Here is a 19,753-nt window from a genome sequence, read left to right as displayed (position 1 = left end):
CATGCTCCAAAAGATGTATGATGCAACAGTAACAGAAATGGTGACATATAAAAAATGTCTAAAATAAAAGCCTGCCAATCCAAGTTATATTTCATCCGAGAGAGAGAGAGAGAGATACAGGAAAGTAAGGTATGTTCCACAAGGGAGGAGCAAACAAAAATATGTTGTATGGGAGAGAACATCATTGCTCAACCTGCCAGTGGATTCAGGTCATATGTTGGTTCATTAATAAATAAGGCTGCTTAGAATAAAAAAGAAAATGTGTTTGCCAAGAAAGGAGAAGGAAACAAAACCAAAGGATTAAAATCTTTTAGGAAACAGTTTTGGCTCATGTTACACAACAGAGGAGCCACAAGGGGCAGATTCCTACTTAATATATTTATTCCACATGCTCTCAGCAGCAATGAATGCTTATGAACAAACAACTTCTGGATGGAAAACCTCTGGAGATGAAGCTAGATTCAGGTACAGCATACTCTCAGATCAGTACAGATACCTTTGACAAGGTATGTCCAGAAAGTAAACAACTAGAGAAAGTAGCCTTTATAAACATCTAAGGAAAAGTTGTACACTCAGAGCAAGTGCAAAATCAAAGTAGAATGGAAGATACATACTGCCATACTATCCTTACTTGTCTTAAATGGAAAAGGTCTGAGCTTGGTTGGAAGAAACTAGTTTTAGGCACTAAGAATCAAACTTCTTCATAATTTGCAGTTACAAGAGCAACTAGTGCCTCAAGAAACTCAACAACTGTTGACTAATTTTTATGGGTACAACAGAAAGCTTACCGATACACATAACCCTCAAGAAAGGTACATCTCTGATTTTTAGAAAACACTGCCAATTTTCCTTTATGTTATGTGACGTGGAAGAAGCCATTAATGAGTTAATCCATGAAGAGATATTGAAACCTATTTTACACTCCAAATGGGTGATACCAGTAGTCCAAGTACTTAAAACAAATGAAAAGATAAGACTGTGTGGAGACTACAGATGCACATCATAAATTTTGATAATACATCAGTGAAGTATTATCAAAACTTACAGGTGGATGTTGATTTTCCAAAATAGATCTAGACAATGCTTATCTACAGGTGTCTATGGACAAAGACTCAACAAACATTTTAACTTTAAACACCATTAAAGATTACATTTTGAAGTGGCATCAGTGCCAGCATGTTTCCAGAATCATGGAATCAGTCCATCTAAGTACACTATGACACAGGGATTCTGGCTAGGAGTGATTCCATGATTCTTTGGAAACATGCTGGCACTGATGCCACTTCAAAAAGTAATCTTTAATGCACAAAGAACTTTGGCAAAGGATAGGTGAATTCCTGAAAAGAAGACTTCTCGATGTTGGACTATACATTAATAGTATTAAATGTGAAATCCAGGCTATAGAATATTAGGCTTTAAACTTGATGAACATGGAGTATATCTGATGTTGAAAAGGAAAAATTAGCCATTATATCTGGTATTTAAAAGTTCCATCAGTATATTTTTGGAAGACATGTGACCATAATTACCATTCATTGACCATTATAGGTTTACAGATCCCTGGTACAATTTCACCATAGATGTTACATTGGGCATTAATATTGGTACGTACAATCATACCTTAGTTTACAGACCTGGGAAGAAACATCAGAATGCAGACACTTTTAGCAGACTACCATTATGAACAGTGAAACAAGGTTTTCCAAATCATTAAGCTCAGAGTTTTCTAATAGTAGCACATCTGAAGGATCTGGAAATCCTAAGACTGTTATGAACAGTGTTACATAGCTGACTAGATTTGCAGTATTCTGTCAAATGCCAGCTGTATCATGGTATAGCTATTTCCCTTATCTAATTTTGCTGTCACTCTGTTATAAAACATAAGTAAATTACTAAGGTAGGACCCACCTTTTACAAAGCTGTGCTGTCCCCTTCCTCCCAGTAGAGTATGATATTACTATCCACCCTTCCTGGATTTTACTTTTAACCAACACTTCCAGTGCTTTGACCACTACTCCTGAGATACTAATTGGGTAATTTGCTACTTCTGTCTTGGGGCAACCTTTATGTAATGGAATCATCTTATCCTCTTTCCATTTCCTTGGAACCTTGCCAGAGCAGAGATTTACATTAAACAACTTGATCAGAGGCACTGCTAATTCTCTGGCACTTTCTCATAGCACACAGACTGAGATGTCATCCATTCCCTCTGCTGTATTCACATTGATATTTTTCAATATGTTGAGCACCTCCAGTTCATCTACCTCAGTTTCACATCGACTTCTGTCACATCACCTGCAGAATCTCCGTCTCGATGATACACCCTTGCAAAGTGATCACTTAGTAACTCAACTATTACTTCTGCCACTATCTTGCCATAGCTATTGATTAAAGTTATCCTTCCATAATCATTATTCTTCTTACTTTCTACATAGCAAAAAAATCTTTTTGGACGTATACCATCATGGTGTACACATACCACCCACTGAACTGGAAACCTTTATGCAGATATACGTATACATTACTTATGCAAGGTTTATGGCAATATAGATTGGAATGATGAAATAGCAACTGGAAGAAAAGAAAATGAGTTTCTTGAGTTTTTTAGGGATAACTACCTCAGAGTATGTAACAGAGGGCACACGAGGATAGAGGGTCTTGGATTTGGTCATCTCATCAGAGGAAGTAATTATAAATGAGGTGTCAAATCATCCACCAGTTGGTGAGAGTGACCATGAGGTGATTACCTGGGTGGTTGCCAGCAGTGCGAGGACCCCTGTGAGAAAAGGGTATATGTGAAACTATAAGGGGGGGGGGTGATTATGAAGACCTCAGGAGACAGCTTGCGGGTGTAGCATGGAATGAGGAGTTAGCTGGAAAAGAGATCAATGCAGCTTGGGGGGGGGGGGGGGGGGATTTTCAAAAACTGTCTGGTTGATGCAATGTCTAAATGTATTCCAAGGGTGAGAAGGTTAAATAAGATAGGTGTGAGATGGATGAATAAATAGATTAAGCATGTGATACAGAGAAAAAGGGCATTGTAGAGGCAGCATAAGAGAAGTGGAAATAACCAATTCCATGAGGTCTACGAAAGACCAGGCAAGGAGGGTGTCTTTGTTGGTGAGGATAGCTAAAGAGAGGTATGAACAGCAGTTAGCTAATGAAGCCGAAAAGAATCCTAAGGAGTTCTTTCGATATGTAGCCAGCAAAAGAAAGAATGATTATGGAAGGATGACATTGATTGGAGAAAATGGTATAAAGATGGCTGTTGTGGAATGTGTGGTGGAGTTACTTAATGAGCAGTTAGGTTAGGTAACGGTCTTTCAATCTTGTGAATGTCACTTCATGGAGAGATTGAGAGCAGTTGATGATGGGGAGGAGATACTGACTGTAAGTGAGCAAGAGGTGTATGGGGAGTTGAGTAAACTAGATGTTAATAAGGCTGTGGGACTAGATAATATATCACCACATATTCTGAAGGAATGTGCCAGGGAGTTGATACCTGTCTTGACATATTTTTTTAATACGAGTCTTGCACTCCATAAGGAGTGGAAGGAGGGCAAGATTGTGCCACTTCATAAAGGAGATGATCGAACTCAAGCATCAAACTATAGGCCTACTGTGTGTCAGGTGTTGTGATTAAGTTGTTGGAGAAGCTTGTGAGAACTAGGATTCAGAGTTGGGTTGACAACAATGGTATTATCTTTGATGGACAGCATGGATTTGCTAAAGGGAGGTCATGTTTTAGTAATCTACTTACATATCACAATAAAGTGATTGCTTCCTTGGACAGAGGAGAAGGATACACAGTAATATACTTGGATTTCGCAAAGGCTTTTGATAGAGTATCTCGTGATAAGTTGACAGTCAAACTAGAGCAGGTGGGGTTGGATATTAGATTAGTGCATTAGATTGGAGACTGGCTATCTGATGGGTATCAACAAGTTGTGTATGGGGGTGCAATATCCAGGAAAAGGAAAGTCACTAGTGGAGTGCCTCAAGGGTCTGTTTTAGGGCCATTACTGTTTAACTTGTATATTAATGATATTGGTGAAGATTTGGATAGAGATATTCAGTTGTTTTCAGATGATGCAAAGTTGAGACGAACCATAAAGAGTAGTGAAGATGTTGTGGCCTTACAAGAAGACTTGAATAAATTGAGTGATTGGACACGGAAATGGGGATGTGAGTTCAATGTTGCAAAATGTAAGGTTTTAAAATTTGGAAAACAAAGATGGGATGCAGAATTTATGCTTTGTGAGGATGTATTGTTGGAGGTGGAGTAAATAAGAGATCTGGGGGTGATAGTGGATAAGGATCTGAAATTTAGGGGACACATAGCCAAAAATTGAACCTTGCCAGCAAAAGTTGGTCGATTGGTAGAGCCTCTGCTACTAATGGCTCGTAAAAAGTTAAGCAAGTTTGAGCGCGGTTAGTAGTTGGAAGGAGTTCAATTGTTCAGTGCTGTTGCACACTCTCCCTCGATGAGTCTTTGGACTCCCTGGAGGTGTCACATAATAATAATAATAATAATACAAAGGCTTCTGGGAATGATGTGGAGGACACTGACGTGTAGAAGTAGGGAGATTCTTGTTCCGTTGTGTAAGGCTTTGATTAGGCCACACATGGACTATTGTGCCCAGATTTGGTCACCTGGTTTTCAGAAGGATGAAGAGATGTTGGATAGGGTACAAAGGCAACTGACTAAGGTAGTTTCTGACCTCTGGAATGTCGAATATGAGTAAAGATTGAGAAGATGTAATTTGCAGATTCTGGTGGACAGGAGGAAGAGGGGAGATATGATAGAGACCTACAAGTTGGTAAGGGGTTGTTATAGGATCAATGCTGGGGAGGTTCTGCAGAAAATAGTGGGAGATCAGGGGAGAACTGTATAAAGATATTCCACTGAATAGGGGAGTGAAGGCATTTTTTTTTCGTGTAGAGTTGTAAATGATTGGAATGCCTTGCCTGAGATTGTGGTCTCTGCAAGGAGTTTCGGTATGATGAGCTGTGTGTGTGTGTAATAAAAGGCTCTCCCAGATATGTCTTTGACTCCATGAGGTCTTGGGGTAGTAATAATAATAATAATATTCATAATACTTGGTCAAATGCATTACTATGTGTTCTAGACAAATGGTCAGCAAACATCAATATTGTTGATCACCATGGGAAAAACAAAGGATCTTTTGGAGTTTGATAAAGGGCTTATTGTGGGTGTCTGTCTGGCTAGAGCCCTGATTTTGAAAACAGCAGAGCTGACTAGTTTCTCAAAAGATGAGATATCCTGGGTGTTTAAACAGTTGAAAACTGACCCATATTGCTTGTCTGAGAGGTGTAACTGTGGTCCTAAGACAATCTTACAGGAACGAGATCATCATTGTCTGAGAAGGCTTGTATGGACAAACAGAACTTCATGTGTGCAGCAGTTGACTGAAGCATTTAATAAAGGTTTGTTCCCAGCCCATATCTCATCAAACTATGTGCAAAGAATTGAAGGAGATTGGTACTGATAGTCACTAAAGTAGATCCGACATGTGATTAAATAAAAGTTTCAAATTCAGTGATCAGTATATGTATTATTATAGAGGGCTGTGAGTTAAATAGTCAACTTGGTTTTTTGACTGAATATATCAAACCTTTATTTGTATTTTGCTTTTTAACCTACAGGATTCTTCTTTTTGAACCATTTTACTGTTAAGGCTGTTTATTTGTTCAGAAATAGATGATTACACTATGATTCAAATTCTTCAATGCTCATTCTGGAGCAGTTTGCAGATATCTTGTTAGTAATAATGTAATTTATCCGGAATTTCTTATTTTATATATTGAAAATGCACATGTCATATATAGTATCATATACGGAATGAATCTAAGATAAAGTATAAAAGGTGTGGTGATAATCAGATTGAATTCTTTGGATGAATCTTGTGACACTATGGAAATTTTATTCATTATTATTATTAATCATAAATTAATGCATTTTAATGAATATTTTATTTTATTTTTTTTCCAGAAACAAGATGGAATTTCAGGATTTAGTGATGATTGGATTCTAGATCCTCAGGAACTAGTTTCCAAGTTCAATAAGAAAACAAAAATGATTATTATAAACACACCTCATAATCCACTTGGTAAGGTAAGGCAGTTCATTTATAATTCACTCAAATTTCAGTTACTATAATAGTCTTTTCTATTTTAATTTTAGAAAAAAAGAATCTAAGTAAAGCAACAGGTAAGAAAGATTGTAAATGGCTGTCAGAAGAAGCTATTCAAATAGCAAAAGAAAGAAAGAAAAAAGAAAAATGAAACTTCAGAGAAACAAAGAAAAGGTTTTGGAAGTTTATTTTGCACTTGGTTAGACTATAATAAATCTAGTTTAATCCTTTATCCAAGTGTAAGCAAACAAAGTTTGCGCATGAAAATATCTTCAGGACTGAGGTAAGGTGGAGCAACACCAGGCAACTCCAAGCAAATGTGGACCAAGCTCTCGTCACTCCTTGTCTCGGTACTCTCATAATGCAAAGACATCTCCATGAGGACATGTATACTGCTATGCATTAAGGGGAGGGCCACTACCCAGACCGGTTTCAACGTTTATTGAGGTCTCGTCAGTGGGAGGCAGACCCAACCATAGAGATACTAAGGCAGAAGCAATAAGAGAGGTCATATTTACCTATACGAGTTGCCAACAGGTGTACCACCTTATTATTGAATTACTCTGGATTTAGAGAGGGATGTTGGAAGTTTATTTTGCACTTGGTTAGACTATAATAAATTTAGTTTAATCCTTTATCCAAGTGAAAGCAAGCAAAGTTTGCACCTGAAAATATCTTGAGGACTGAGGTAAGGTGGTGCAACACCAGGCAACTCCAAGCAAAGGTGGACCAAGCTCTCATCGCTCCTTGTCTCAGTATCTCCCATAATGCAAAGCACATCTCCTTGCAGACATGTATACTCTATGCATTAAGGGGAGGGCCACTACCCAGACCAGTTTTGACCTTTATTGAGGTCTCGTCAGTGGGAGGCAGACCCAAATGTGGAGATACTAAGGCAGAAGCAATAGGAGAGGTGATATTTACCTATACGTCTGGGTAATGGCCCTTCCCGGGGATAGCCAACAGCTGGATGAAGCAACTCTACTCCAGACGCCAGTCCCATACCGTTGATGGACGGGTAAGGGGATGGTTTTAGATACACCATGTAGGTTGTTGCAGCCGTAGTGGTGTTGGCCGAAGATGAAAATGGGATATATGATGCCGCCTCTGGAAAAGCAACGGCTCCGCTGTCGTATTCTTCGCCGATCCTAGTCAATTGAGTCTGCCTCCCACTGACGAGACCTCAATAAAGGTCGAAGCCAGTCTGGGTAGTGGCCCTCCCCTTAATGCATAGCAGTATACATGTCCGCATGGAGATGTGCTTTGCATTATGGGAGATACTGAGACAATGAGTGATGAAAGCTTGGTCCATCTTTGCTTGGAGTTGCCTGGTGTTGCACCACCTTACCTCAGTCCTGAAGATTTCAGGCACAAACTTTGTTTGCTTACACTTGGATAAAGGATTAAACTAAATTTATTAAAGAAAAGGTTAGACAGTTCATTCCAGATTTCCAGACACAGGCCAGGAAAGATCAACATTTAAACAGAAGCTGCAAGGAAATTGAAGAAAGTAACATTACAGGTAGAACAAGAGATCTGTTTAGAAACATAAATGAATGTTACAGGGAAGTTTATCCCTAGATTAGAGTAGAAAAAAGTAATTCAGGAAAAGTTTGAAGTGAAAAAAAGATGGGAAGATTATGTAGAAGATTTGTATAAGAAGGATATCATTATTGAAGGAGAATTTGAAAGGAGAGAATTTGTTGAGGAACCCATGAAAATGAACAGTAAATTAATATCAGCAATGGAACAGCTGCCTAAAGGAAAAGCTATTGGAGTGTCAGTGGAATTATTGAGAGCAGTTGGGGATTAAGTAGTGAATATATTAACCGAAATTTGCCAAAAGGTTTGGAAGAAAATATACTATCCTAGAGATTGGAAAACATCAGTATTCATCCCAGTTTTTAAAAATATCAAATCCCATCAATTGTGAGAATTATAGAACAGTCACTTTAATTTCGCATGCAAGTCAAGTTATGCTGAAAGTGATCCAAAGAAGACTAGAGCCGTATGTGAATAGAGAAATACCAAAAGAACAGGCAGACTTTAGAAGAAATAGAGGACCTAGAGACCAGATAGCAAACATGAGATAGATTATGGAAAGAACAAGAGAATTTCAGAATGAAGTATTCATCTGTTTTACTGATTATTAGAAAGCTTTTAATTGTGTAGATCACAACAGACCGTGGAATGTGATGAAATCAATGGGAATACCTGAGCAGCTAATTCTCTTCATCAGAGAGCTGTATGACAAGAAGCTTCAGCAAAAAGGTTTGGAGAAGAAAATATATTGGCCTAGAAATTGGAAAATGTCAGTATTCATCCCATTTCTAAAAAAATCAAATCCCATAGATTTTGAGAATTATAGAACAATCACTTTAATTTACATGCAAGTCAAATTATGCAGAAAGTGATCCAAAGAAGGCTAGAGCCGTATGTGGAGAAACAGATGGTATGCAGATGGAATAAAAGAGTTGTGGCAGGATTGTATACTATCATCCTATCTTTTTATTATTTATAGCAAATATCTTATGAGAATGACTGATCTAGAAAAGAGCTAGCAGAAATTAAGATTGGTGGCAGAAAAATAAGTAATTTAAGATATGTAGATGATGCAACTCTCATAGCAGAAACTAAGGAAGATCTGTTGCAGTTGATTGTTTTGGTTAAGAGGGAAAACAATTAAACCAGGCTTAATTTAAACATCAGCAAAACAAAAATGATGACTTTTGATCATAAATTTAGATGACTTTATGATCGAAGAAGATAAAATAGAGATGGTTGAAAGTTATTATTTACTAGTGTCTAGAATAAGAAACGATGGTCAATGAAGTTAAAAGAAGTTTTTCTAAGCAGCTGAAGAATGAAAGTTGCAAATTTATTCTTCAGCTACACAGAAAATTTGCAGATTTTGAACAACTATTATAAATTAAAGATTACAAGAAATTATCTTCTTTGTTTGAACTTTTATCCAGGTGTAAGCAAACAAAGTTTGCACATGAAGTAACTTCATGACAGGACGACTTGTATAGAGGCTAATGACTTCACATCGATTGCCTTAGTATCCCATAATGCAATGTGCATATCCTTACAGATATATATAATGTTATATATTATGGAAAGACCCACTAAAGGTCGAAACCAAACTGGTTTCGACCTTTATTGAGGTCTCATCAGTGGAACTAGACCAAAGTGATACCAAAGTTGAAGTAATGCGGAAATCATATATACATATTACTTCCATATACAAGTAGCCAAAAGGTATCACACCTTATTATTATAATACTCTGTATTAGAGATAGATGTTGAAAGTTTTTCCATTTGATTATATTATAAATTGATGTTTAGTGATTAGCCTCTATATATGAGTTGCCCTGTCATGAAGTTACTTTATGTACAAACTTTGTTTGCTTACACTTGGATATAGGATGAAACCAAGAATATAATTTATTGGCATCTTTAATTTATAATGTAACCAAGTGGAAATATTTTTATTGCAATTATCATATATATTGCAAACTTTATATTGCAGCTATTTGTAAACTTTATATTGCAGCTATTATATATATTATTTGTTCTAATTTTAATTTAAATATAAAAAATAGTTGTAATTTTTTATGACTTTACAAACTAATTAAAATTTATTTAGATATGATCATCTACCTCTCAAAATGCATGTTTTAATCACTATGCCAACTCACTTTAAACATATTCTGAGTAGTAGTAGTAGAAGAGCTTAGGCAGGAGTTAGTGAAAATGAAAAGTAAAATGAAACATCTGGAAGAGGATATTAAACATCTAAAGAAGAGATTGGCTGATGAGAATGACAAGGAGGAAGTTAGTATTACAAAGAAAGAGTCAAAGGATCGTCGTATATCATTATATAGGGACTCGATCATTAGAGATGTGATGACTAATAAAGTGCACAAAACATGCTTTCCTGGTGGAACAATGAAACAAATAAGTGATGCGTTGCAGAAAAAGAAAGAGCAAGTATCAAAATTAGTGATAGTCGTGGGCACAAATGATTTAGTTGGAAAAAAAAAAAGAATGTCGATAGAGAATTGAGGAAGTTGTTGCGACATGTAAAGGATGACGGTGTTGTTGGAAAAATTGTTAGTGTGCTGACCAGATATGACAATACTGAATCAAGAAGAAGGATAGAAATAATGAATAGTAAGATGGCTGAGTTGTGTGAGGCAAAAGGAGTTCAATTTGTAAATATATGGAGTGAATTTGAAGGAAAGTTGGAATGGTTTAAAGTTGATGGATTGCATTTCAATGGGTTTTGTTGGGCATTTAGAAAGGCTATTTTTTTTTCTGAGAACACACAGAGTCAAGAAGTTAATGTAGTAAATGATCATATTCTACTTGTGAAGGAGGATAGCACAATTAAACAGATTGTATGACAGGAGGAAGATGAATGCAAGGTTGAAAATGTGGTTATGTAAAAATATCATAATTAAAATTCGGAATATTTTTACGTATTGTTTATGTTAGTATGTTTATTAGTTTTGTTTTCATAACACGCATTGTCGGCACTTGCGATGTGCCCGTTATGGAAATTGTTTTGTTAAAAGTGATATGTAAAGCAGTTTAAAAATTGATGTACTTACCATATTTGATATTTGTATTACTTAAAATAATTTTATTGTAATTTAAAATTATCAAAGATTGTAAGTTAGATAGGACTAAATGGCCTCGCCTACTCCCGTATACGGGAATAAAAAGGCGTTAGCTGATTTTTTTTTGTGTGTGTGTGTTTTATGAAGACATTCTCTTGTCGCTAATGGAGGCAACGTGTCAGCCATTATTTAGTTTCTCACTTGCCACGGAGTGCGCATGCTCGCCAAGAAGTTTGATGAGTGATTGACAGCTGACAAGAGAGCGCTCGGTATCTGAGTAACGGCTGTAAACAAGATAGCATTCGGAAGGAATTTAGAACACAGGCCGGCAGACATTTAGGTTCGGAAGGAACTTAAGTTTTTTAAGTGACAGTCGGAAGAAAATTAATAGTATATTCCAAAAAAGGAATCGTGGAACTATTAAGTTTTAATGTGGATAAATAAAAGGGAAATATTGCTATAGATCGTTTTAAAAGGATTATTGGAGAAAACGCTAATTGGAAGATTTGTAGTAGATTCCAAAAGGAAATCGTAGAACTGTGTAGAATCGTAGTGAATAAAAGAAGAATTTGCTATTTACGTTCTAAAGGAATGTTTGAGAAAACTTTGATTAAGAAGTTTCATCAGTATTAAGGATGTCTGATCTGACTATTATTCCTACTAAAAAGAGACAGAATTAAGTCAGGAAGATTTTTTATGTGTGCTACATGAGTGATGAAAAAGGATCCTGTAAAATGAAGAATAGAGTCATATATCTTCTGAAACGGGCCTTGACAGAGAGAGAAACTGGCTATGAACATTTTGTCATTTTGAAAACAAAATGTTTAGTCTTAAGTGTAAGTTTATTTTAAAAAGGCCTTGGATCCAATTAATTTGTAGTTATAGTTATGTAATATTGTTTGAAGTGTATATATATTGTTTTAGTTTTATTAAATGTGTTTATTTTGTATTTGGTCTTGAGTCAGTGATTAATTGGATTCTGAAAGAAAGAGTTAAGATCATTGCACCAATTGGAGTGAACCCTTGTGCATATAATAACATATAGGTACACTCAGAATAAAAAAATAATTGTTAGAAACAGAGACATTCTCTATGGTAGGATAAATATTAAGATATAATATCTATGAATATCCTTATCTATATAAAAATCCACCAATTATTAACAGTTACACCAACACAAGGTGATGGAACGCATAAAGGTGAGGATGAGACATGTAGGAATGGAAATCAGAGTTAGGATCAGGGAAAGGGGAGTAGTCAGACCAAAGAGAGAGGTGTAGTATAGCAGCTAGGATAGAAAATGTTGATGCTGCTAGAATGGCCTCAAAGACACAGGAATTGTTCTGTTTGTACACATGTGTAAGTAGTATTCGAAACAAGAGAGCTGAGTTTGTTGCATTGAATGAGTCAGTATGCCCAGAAATAATTGGAATAAGTGAAATTGATTGAAGAGGATGTGATGTCAGGGATAGAAATGGAAGGATGTATAATTTTCTGGAAGGATAGGAATGTGAAAAAGAGGAAGGAGAGTGTTGTTTAATGATTGCAGAGTTATTGTGTCTACAAAGTGTAGAAGTTGATAGGACATGCACAGATTTTAAATCTGTGTGGTGTGAAGATGAAATTAACAGGCTAGTATATCTGATAGGATGCTGTTATAGGCCAGGGAATGTAGAGAATACTGATTGTGAAATATTTAAGCAAATTGGATGGACATGTAAACAGAAGGCGTTCCTGATGGGAGACTTTAATTACAGGAATATAGAATGGAAGGAGGAGATTCTGTATGGGAACAAGGAGAGTGAGTTTGTTGAATTTCTGAGAGATAAATATCTTAAACACGATGTGATGAAGCAACTAGAGGCTTTAATATTTTGGATTTGGTGATAACTTCATAAGATGTACTTGTTAAGAAAGAGTTGACACTGCCACTGGTTGGTGAGAGTGATCATGGGTACTTATTTGGGAAGTGGTGAAACAAGAAAAGGTTACTGCCAAAACGGATATATGTGGAAGTATAAAGTAGGTGATTATAGGAAGCTCTGTAGTCAGTTAGCATCAGTATGTTGGGTAGATGAACTGACCAGAAAAGATGTTGACAGTGCATAGAAATTCACAAGGCAATATCTGACACAAGCAAAGTATAACTGCATACCAAGGATTAAGCAAGTAAATAGAGTAGAAGTAAAATGGATGGACAGTGAAATCAAACAAGCTGTGTTGGAAAAGAAAATGCTATGGAGGAGGTACAAGACATTTGGTGGTGATTGGATCTATTAACTGCAGGCTAGGAAGGTGACAAGCATGGTAAAGAAAGAAAAAGGTGCAGTATGAGAGGTGATTGGCTGGTCAGGCAAAGGCTAACTCAAGGGAATTCTGCTATATGGCAAGAAAGAGGAAGAATAATTATGACAGATTGATGCTGGTGGATAGTCACAGCAGCAGAATAACAAATGCATAGGATATGGTGGAATTATTGAATGAGCATTTTATCAGTGTATATCATACTGGCATAAATGATATGGTACAAGGGAGGCAAATATTAGGAGAATTGGAAGTGAAAGAATTAGAGGTGTATTAGGTGTTGATTGGGTTAGATCTTAATAAGGCTCTGGAAATATGTATTCCTAACACTTTGAGTCCTATTGATGTAAATATACATTGATATGTATATATATTTGCAGTAGGTCTAGGACTCTATGTCCTTGACTTGGTTATTTAATGAAAGTCTTCCAGTGGCAGGGTTCCTAAGGAATGGAAAGAAGGCAAAATAGTACCACTCCACAAGCATGGTTCTAGGATGTTTCCAATTATAGACCAGTCTGTATAACTACAGTTGTAGTCGAGGTGTTGGAGAGATTGGTTAGGAATAGAATACAGGATTGGGTTGATGGACATAGCATTCTCTATGATGGTCAGCATAGATTTGTAAAGGGTAGATCTTTTTATAGCAATTTACTTGCATTTTATGATAAGGTGTGTTTAGGTAAGAGAGAATCATATACATTGATATTCTTGGACTTTGCAAAAGCATTCATTTGATAGATTACTACATGATAAGTTGGTGTACGTGCTACAGAGGATAGAATAGATAATATATTGGTTAGATGGATCAGTGATTGGCTCCCTGAACGATACCAGCAAGTTAGGTATGATGGAGCAGTGGCTCAAAAAAGGTGGGTAACTAGTGGTGTGCCCCAGGCTGTTCTTGGGCTACTGCTGTTTAACTTGTTTGCAAATGATATATCATGTGCTATGTTTGCTGATGATGAACAGTTGGGGAGAATTAATAGAAGATTTGAATAGACTTTTGACTTACACAAAGAAGTTGAGTTGCAGTTTTAATCTTAATAAGTGCAAGATGTTGCATTTTGTAGTGCAGAAATATAAGGCTGTACTATATTGATGGTGCCGTACTGCAGAAAGTGGATAAGATTAGAGATGTGGGAGTGATGGTTGACAGTAGACTGAAGTTTAGAGGGTATATTGCCACTGTTGCAAAGACTACACATTGTGGTGCTACTATGATAAGAAGTACTAACATGTACGGATAAGTCAGTGGTTGGGCCACTGTATTAAGAGCTGGTCGGACTGCTCTTGGATCCCTTGATGTGGTCACCTGATTTTCAATATGATGTGGAAGCATTTGAGAGGGTCCAGAGATGAGTGACTAAGACTTAGGAGTTGAAATGGAGAGAGAGGTTAAAGAAATGTGGATTGCATAGTTTGGTGGATAGGAGGAAAATAGGTGATATGATAGAGACATTTAAGTTAGTGAGAGGATTTTATCAGATGAATCCAGATGGGATTATAAAAAAAATAAAAGGTGAGAGGGTGAAAAAAGCCAGAGGGCATCCCTGGAAGTTATGTAAGAGTGTGGTGAAGAACGGTGTGAGGAGTAGATTTTTTACATGGAAAATTGTCAGTGAATGGAACACATTCTGAGGAATAATGCAAGGGGGCGTTAAAGGATTTTAAGATTCTATATGATAAATATGTTGTCAGTTGAATGAACCTCCCATGATGAGTCTGCCAACTTCATTGAGGATGCAGTAATAATAAAAACTTCCAATGATTATTAGCTAATGTTTCTCTTTTTTGTGAAACTTTTTCATGAGTTATGTTGAAATTCAGGTGATATGAAAAGGTTGAGAACTTCTCATTCATAAACTATGTTTATTTAGGAAGGGGATAAATTAGAACTCTAAGTGCATTTTCAGACCTTTGATTTCTTAAATTGCACTCTTTATACTTTAATTTTGCAGATTTTTAAACTTCTCTCTCTCTCTCTCTCTCTCTCTGTGTGTGTGTGTGTGTGTGTGTGTGGTGAAGTTTTTGGTTTGAAAATATTTAAAGTTTTTAGTCTGCTTAAGTTGTATCCAGTTTATTACTTTATCTTTCTTAGGTTTTTTCCAGAACAGAATTAGAGTATATTGCAGCTCTCTGCAAAAAACACAATATCATTGTTCTGATGGATGAAGTGTATGAGTGGATCATATATCGTGGTTCTGAACATATTCGAATGGGTGAGATAGCTCATTATTTTGAATAAATGTTTAGCCAGAATTTTGAAAATTGAATGTCTTTGGATAGCAACAAAGGACAACTATTAAATCAATATGAATTTTTGTTAAAAATATTATAGCAATTTTAGGCTTTTTTTAATAGATATTTATAAAATAATTTTTTTAAGCTTAAAAATCTTTTGTGTGATTCTTCTTCTTCCTTCTTAACTGGCTACTCTAGTTTTCTTCCTGTCTTCATTAGTCGAGTAGTTGTCATAGAAAACTTCCAGAAATATAGCATTTATTGTTAAATTAATAACTTTTATTGGATAAATAGGTAAAAGAAGTAATGGTTAACATGCGACATGAATCTTGCAAGTGCATTATGTGAGTGTGGAGTTTTGTTATCATATTATTATAATTATTTTTAAAAAATTATAATAATATGATAGCAGGAATGATAATAGGAAATAGATAGTGGAAGAAAACATTGCAAAGTATTATGTCACTTGATTAATAGGCCAAGAGTTACCTCTCAATTTGTTCCTTGTCTAATATACAAATAGCACTGTATTTAATTGCTCAACATTTTTTTCATTTTTTCATAATATTTCCATTTATTTGAGCAGCTTTTAACTTATGTATGTGAACAATGTGCAGTTATAATTTATTTATTCATATGGGATTGTCTTCCCCCTTTCTCCCCATCCGCTTTTTGGGAGAGTGGGTTGAGCCCTCCTAATGAGGAATTAGGTGTGTATATATATATTTTATGACTGTAATCTGTGTGTGTGTGTTCACAGAGCTGGTTTGCCTGTTCTGAGGGATGAAACCTGAGTTTCCAGGTGAAAAAACCCTCTACCTCCATATGAGACCGGCTAACTCACCTTTAGTCAAAATAGCCAGACAAAGATTCCTCAATATCATAGATGGGAATTGAACCCAGGTCTTTCCGACCAAAGGGCTTCATCTATGCTGACTGAGCTACAGAGACTCTATACAGTTATAATCACATTACACTACAAGTAATGGTTAATATAATACACATTATTATTATTACCAAGTGCAGTGAAAGATTGGCATGTAAGTTGCAGACATTAAAAATGGTTACTTAAATGAAATAATAACTTATGTACTTTTTTAATTGAAGATGTAATTTTCAGTTCAGTTTCTTAATCATTCTCAGTGTGAAGTACAACTGGAATAGTTATAATCAAATAGAATAACAGTTAAAGAAAAACATACAAGCTTGATATGCAATTCTTAATAGAGTCCAATGAAAAATTCAGTTGAGTATGAATACACACACACACACAGTTTCATTATCATCTGCCTAAGGCAGGTTGAGCTACCATGAATAGTAACTTTCCAGTCCCAATCTATCAGCAGCCAAGTTATTCAAATTTAAGAGTTCACACCACTTATATTCTAGATGCTTACTATCTATTTTCTTATAAGTATTCCCAGCAATATCATTCCTTCTACTCTTCCATTTTAGAGAATTTGAGGAGGATAGTAGGCATTCTGTACATATTTCCATATTTATATAGCTGTTTTTCTCTGATTATTAAGAGAGGCCTTCAGGGAGTCAGGAATTCATTGAGGGAAGCCACATACTACGTGGCACCAGCTATCATACTTATTCTTGAATTCATTTACAATGCTTGCACTCACAACATTCAATGGATTAATTCCAAACACATTTCCCTATGACAGAAAAATCTAGCCCTCACCCCTCTTCTTAGTAGCATTCATTCTCAGCTTCCAAGGAGGATAGTAGGCATTCTGTACATATTTCCATATTTATTCCCCTCTTGTCCTTTCCCTACCCTCCATAAATTGAAAAATTCTACTAATTGACATCCTGTATGAACCTTTCAGAGGTTTGTAAGTCTCAATCATACCATCCCTCTTTCTCCTGTTTGCTTGTGTCTGCAGTCTACAAGTTGTATAGGAAGTTGTATTTGCAAATTTTGCTACATGGCCCCTGAACTTCAACTTCCTATCTACTAACACTCCAGCATCCCTAGCCTCATCAGGTTCTTCAATCATAATCCCTCCAATATAATACAACATTGGATATCTAATCACGCCGAAGTGAATGACTTTACATTTACTGACGTTGAACTGACATTCATTTTCTCATGCCCACAATTCCAGCCTATTCAAATCATTCTGCAAGTAATGCATGTCAGCAGCATTCCTGATTACCCTACCTACCTTTTTATCATCAGCAAATAGCTGAATGTCACTTTTCATATCCTTCCCAATATCATTAATGTACAGATTGAATAACAGTGGACCAAGCACTGATCCTTGTGTACACCACTGGTTACCTTAAATCTTGCAGACACACATCCCCCATATACCACTTTTTGATATCTGTCAGTCAGTCATCCTCTTATCCATGCTAATATTTTATAATCCAAACCCATATTCTCCAATTTATGCAATAGTCTACCATGCTGTATTCTGTCAAAAGCCTTAGCAAAATCCAAAAGTATTGTGGTGTATCCATTCCCCTTGTCTAGTTCAATGGTAACATTGTTATAAAATGTGAGCAAGTTGCTAAAACATGACCTTCCCTTAGTGTAAACCCATGTTGCTTATTGCAAAGTAGAGATTCACTGTGAACCCATTTTTGAATAATGCGAGCCCTAACTAATTTTTCCAAAATCTTCACCACCACTCCTGAGATACTGATTGGTCGATAGTGACCAATCTTGGTCACTATCGGCCAATCTTCATAGTATTTCACTGAGCTTCCAAGGTTTGGTTCTTGTTTTCAACTATTTCATACTTTGTTGAATAACATTTGTGTATTTGAGTCTACAGTTTACCTTTAGAGCTGCTTGCCTTTTATTCTTTTTATCCCTTAATTAGTTGCACTTTTTTTTGTTACATAATTAGTCGCATAGGGTTAGAAATCACTCCTTACTCCACGACCTGATTGCACCGATGGCCAGCAAGCGACTGATTCAGTGTGAAATTCAGATACTCAAAATTGCAACAAAAATCTGTCGTTGGTCTTTGCACTACCCTTATACAATGGAATTACCATACATTCATTCCATTCCTGTGGAATCTTCCCTGTTCTGAGACTCATATTTAACAGCCTGATCAAAGGAATAGCCAGTTCACTTAACACTCTTTTTTCATATATCTCATCAATCCCTATTCCTCAATTCTTATTCAATTTGTGCAACAGCTCTAATACCTCATCCTCATACACCTAAGTTTCTTCATCCAGTGAAGAGGTAGCAGTGAGCTCAATGTCGCGTACACCAGGTTGATAGCTTTTAGAAAAATGGACACGCATTAGTTGAACAACCTCTGCTTCATCTGTAACCCTTGTGCCATCTGCATTTAGAAGAGTTATTCTTTCATATTCATTCTTTCTTTCACTTGCAGCATATTGATAGAATTCTTGTGAATTGTCTTTAGCATGCAAAGTTTCTTTTCATACTCAGACTTTGCTTTCCATACAACAGTTGTGACTATTCTAGCCTGCTGCTTATAATTTTCATAATTCACATCATCCTTTATACACGGTATTCCTTCCACATCATATTTTTCTTACGAATCTCTTACTTAATAAGAAATACTCACTGCCACATGAAATACTGTTAGTAGTAATACTACAATCATAGGTCTCAACTCTAACTGGATTCAAGCCATCCGATATCATTGCAGCATGTCCCCTCCTCTCTATCCTTCCAAAAATAGTTACGCTTTACACTTGATACCAGTTAGTATGTCTGATTCTGATAACCAGGTTTCACTAATGCCTATAATCTGAGGTCCCAACATATTGACTAAGGCAACAAACTCTATCCCTTTGTTTCTGATACTCCTAGCATTTGTGTATAGACATAATAATCTACTTGCATGTTCTTTTGTATATTCTTTGGGGTGAATATTCCAGGTGTGTGGTACACATCCATCAAATAGCAATATCACTGATATTATATTTTTGCTTTTATTCCCATTAAAGACTTCAGACTTTGTATGATTCCTAAAAGTGAACACAATATACTAATGCTTCATGAATGTGAGAGTGATCATAGGGTCTTGACTTGGGAGGTGGCTAAAGGTGTGGAATTTTCACTTAAGACAGGGTACATGTGGAATTATTGGGCTGGAAAGTATGACAAGCTTAGGAGTTTGATTGGTTCAGTGCCATGGCATGTACAACTGCAAGGACTAGAAGTTGATAGTGCATGGGAGGCAGTTAAGAAGTGTTTGCATGAAGCAATGGCTGACTGTATACCTAGAGTCCGAATAATAAATCAAGTAGGGGTTAAATGGATGAATAACACCATTAAGCTTGAGCTGCAAAAAAAGAAACAACTATGGAGGGAATTTAAGGAGAAAGGTAACCGGCAGGCACATGAATGGTATAAAGCGCAGGCCAGAAGGGTAATGAGTGTGGTAAGAAAAGCAAAAAATTATTACGAAAGAACATTGG

At 36.2% G+C, this 19,753-nt stretch overlaps 1 protein-coding gene across 8 annotated transcripts in view; it reads left to right on the top strand.

Annotated features, from left to right (window-relative positions):
• Window positions 1-19,753, top strand: part of LOC150104039 (kynurenine aminotransferase-like) — a 179,863-nt gene that overhangs the window by 98,791 nt on the left and 61,319 nt on the right. For all 8 annotated transcript variants that reach the window (XM_090396703.1, XM_090396701.1, XM_090396702.1 and 5 more), the window contains exons 6-7: window positions 6,014-6,136; window positions 15,186-15,306. In XM_090396703.1, the coding sequence (XP_090252829.1) occupies window positions 6,014-6,136; window positions 15,186-15,306 (244 nt within the window). The remainder of the gene's footprint in view (window positions 1-6,013; window positions 6,137-15,185; window positions 15,307-19,753) is intronic.

This window comes from Typopeltis vanoorti, chromosome 8 (genome assembly GCF_054136105.1).
Source record: "Typopeltis vanoorti isolate ZY-2024b chromosome 8, IOZ_Tvanoo_1.0, whole genome shotgun sequence".
Classification (NCBI taxonomy): Eukaryota; Metazoa; Arthropoda; class Arachnida; order Uropygi; family Thelyphonidae; genus Typopeltis; species Typopeltis vanoorti.
This window is presented reverse-complemented; position numbering and strand designations above follow the sequence as displayed.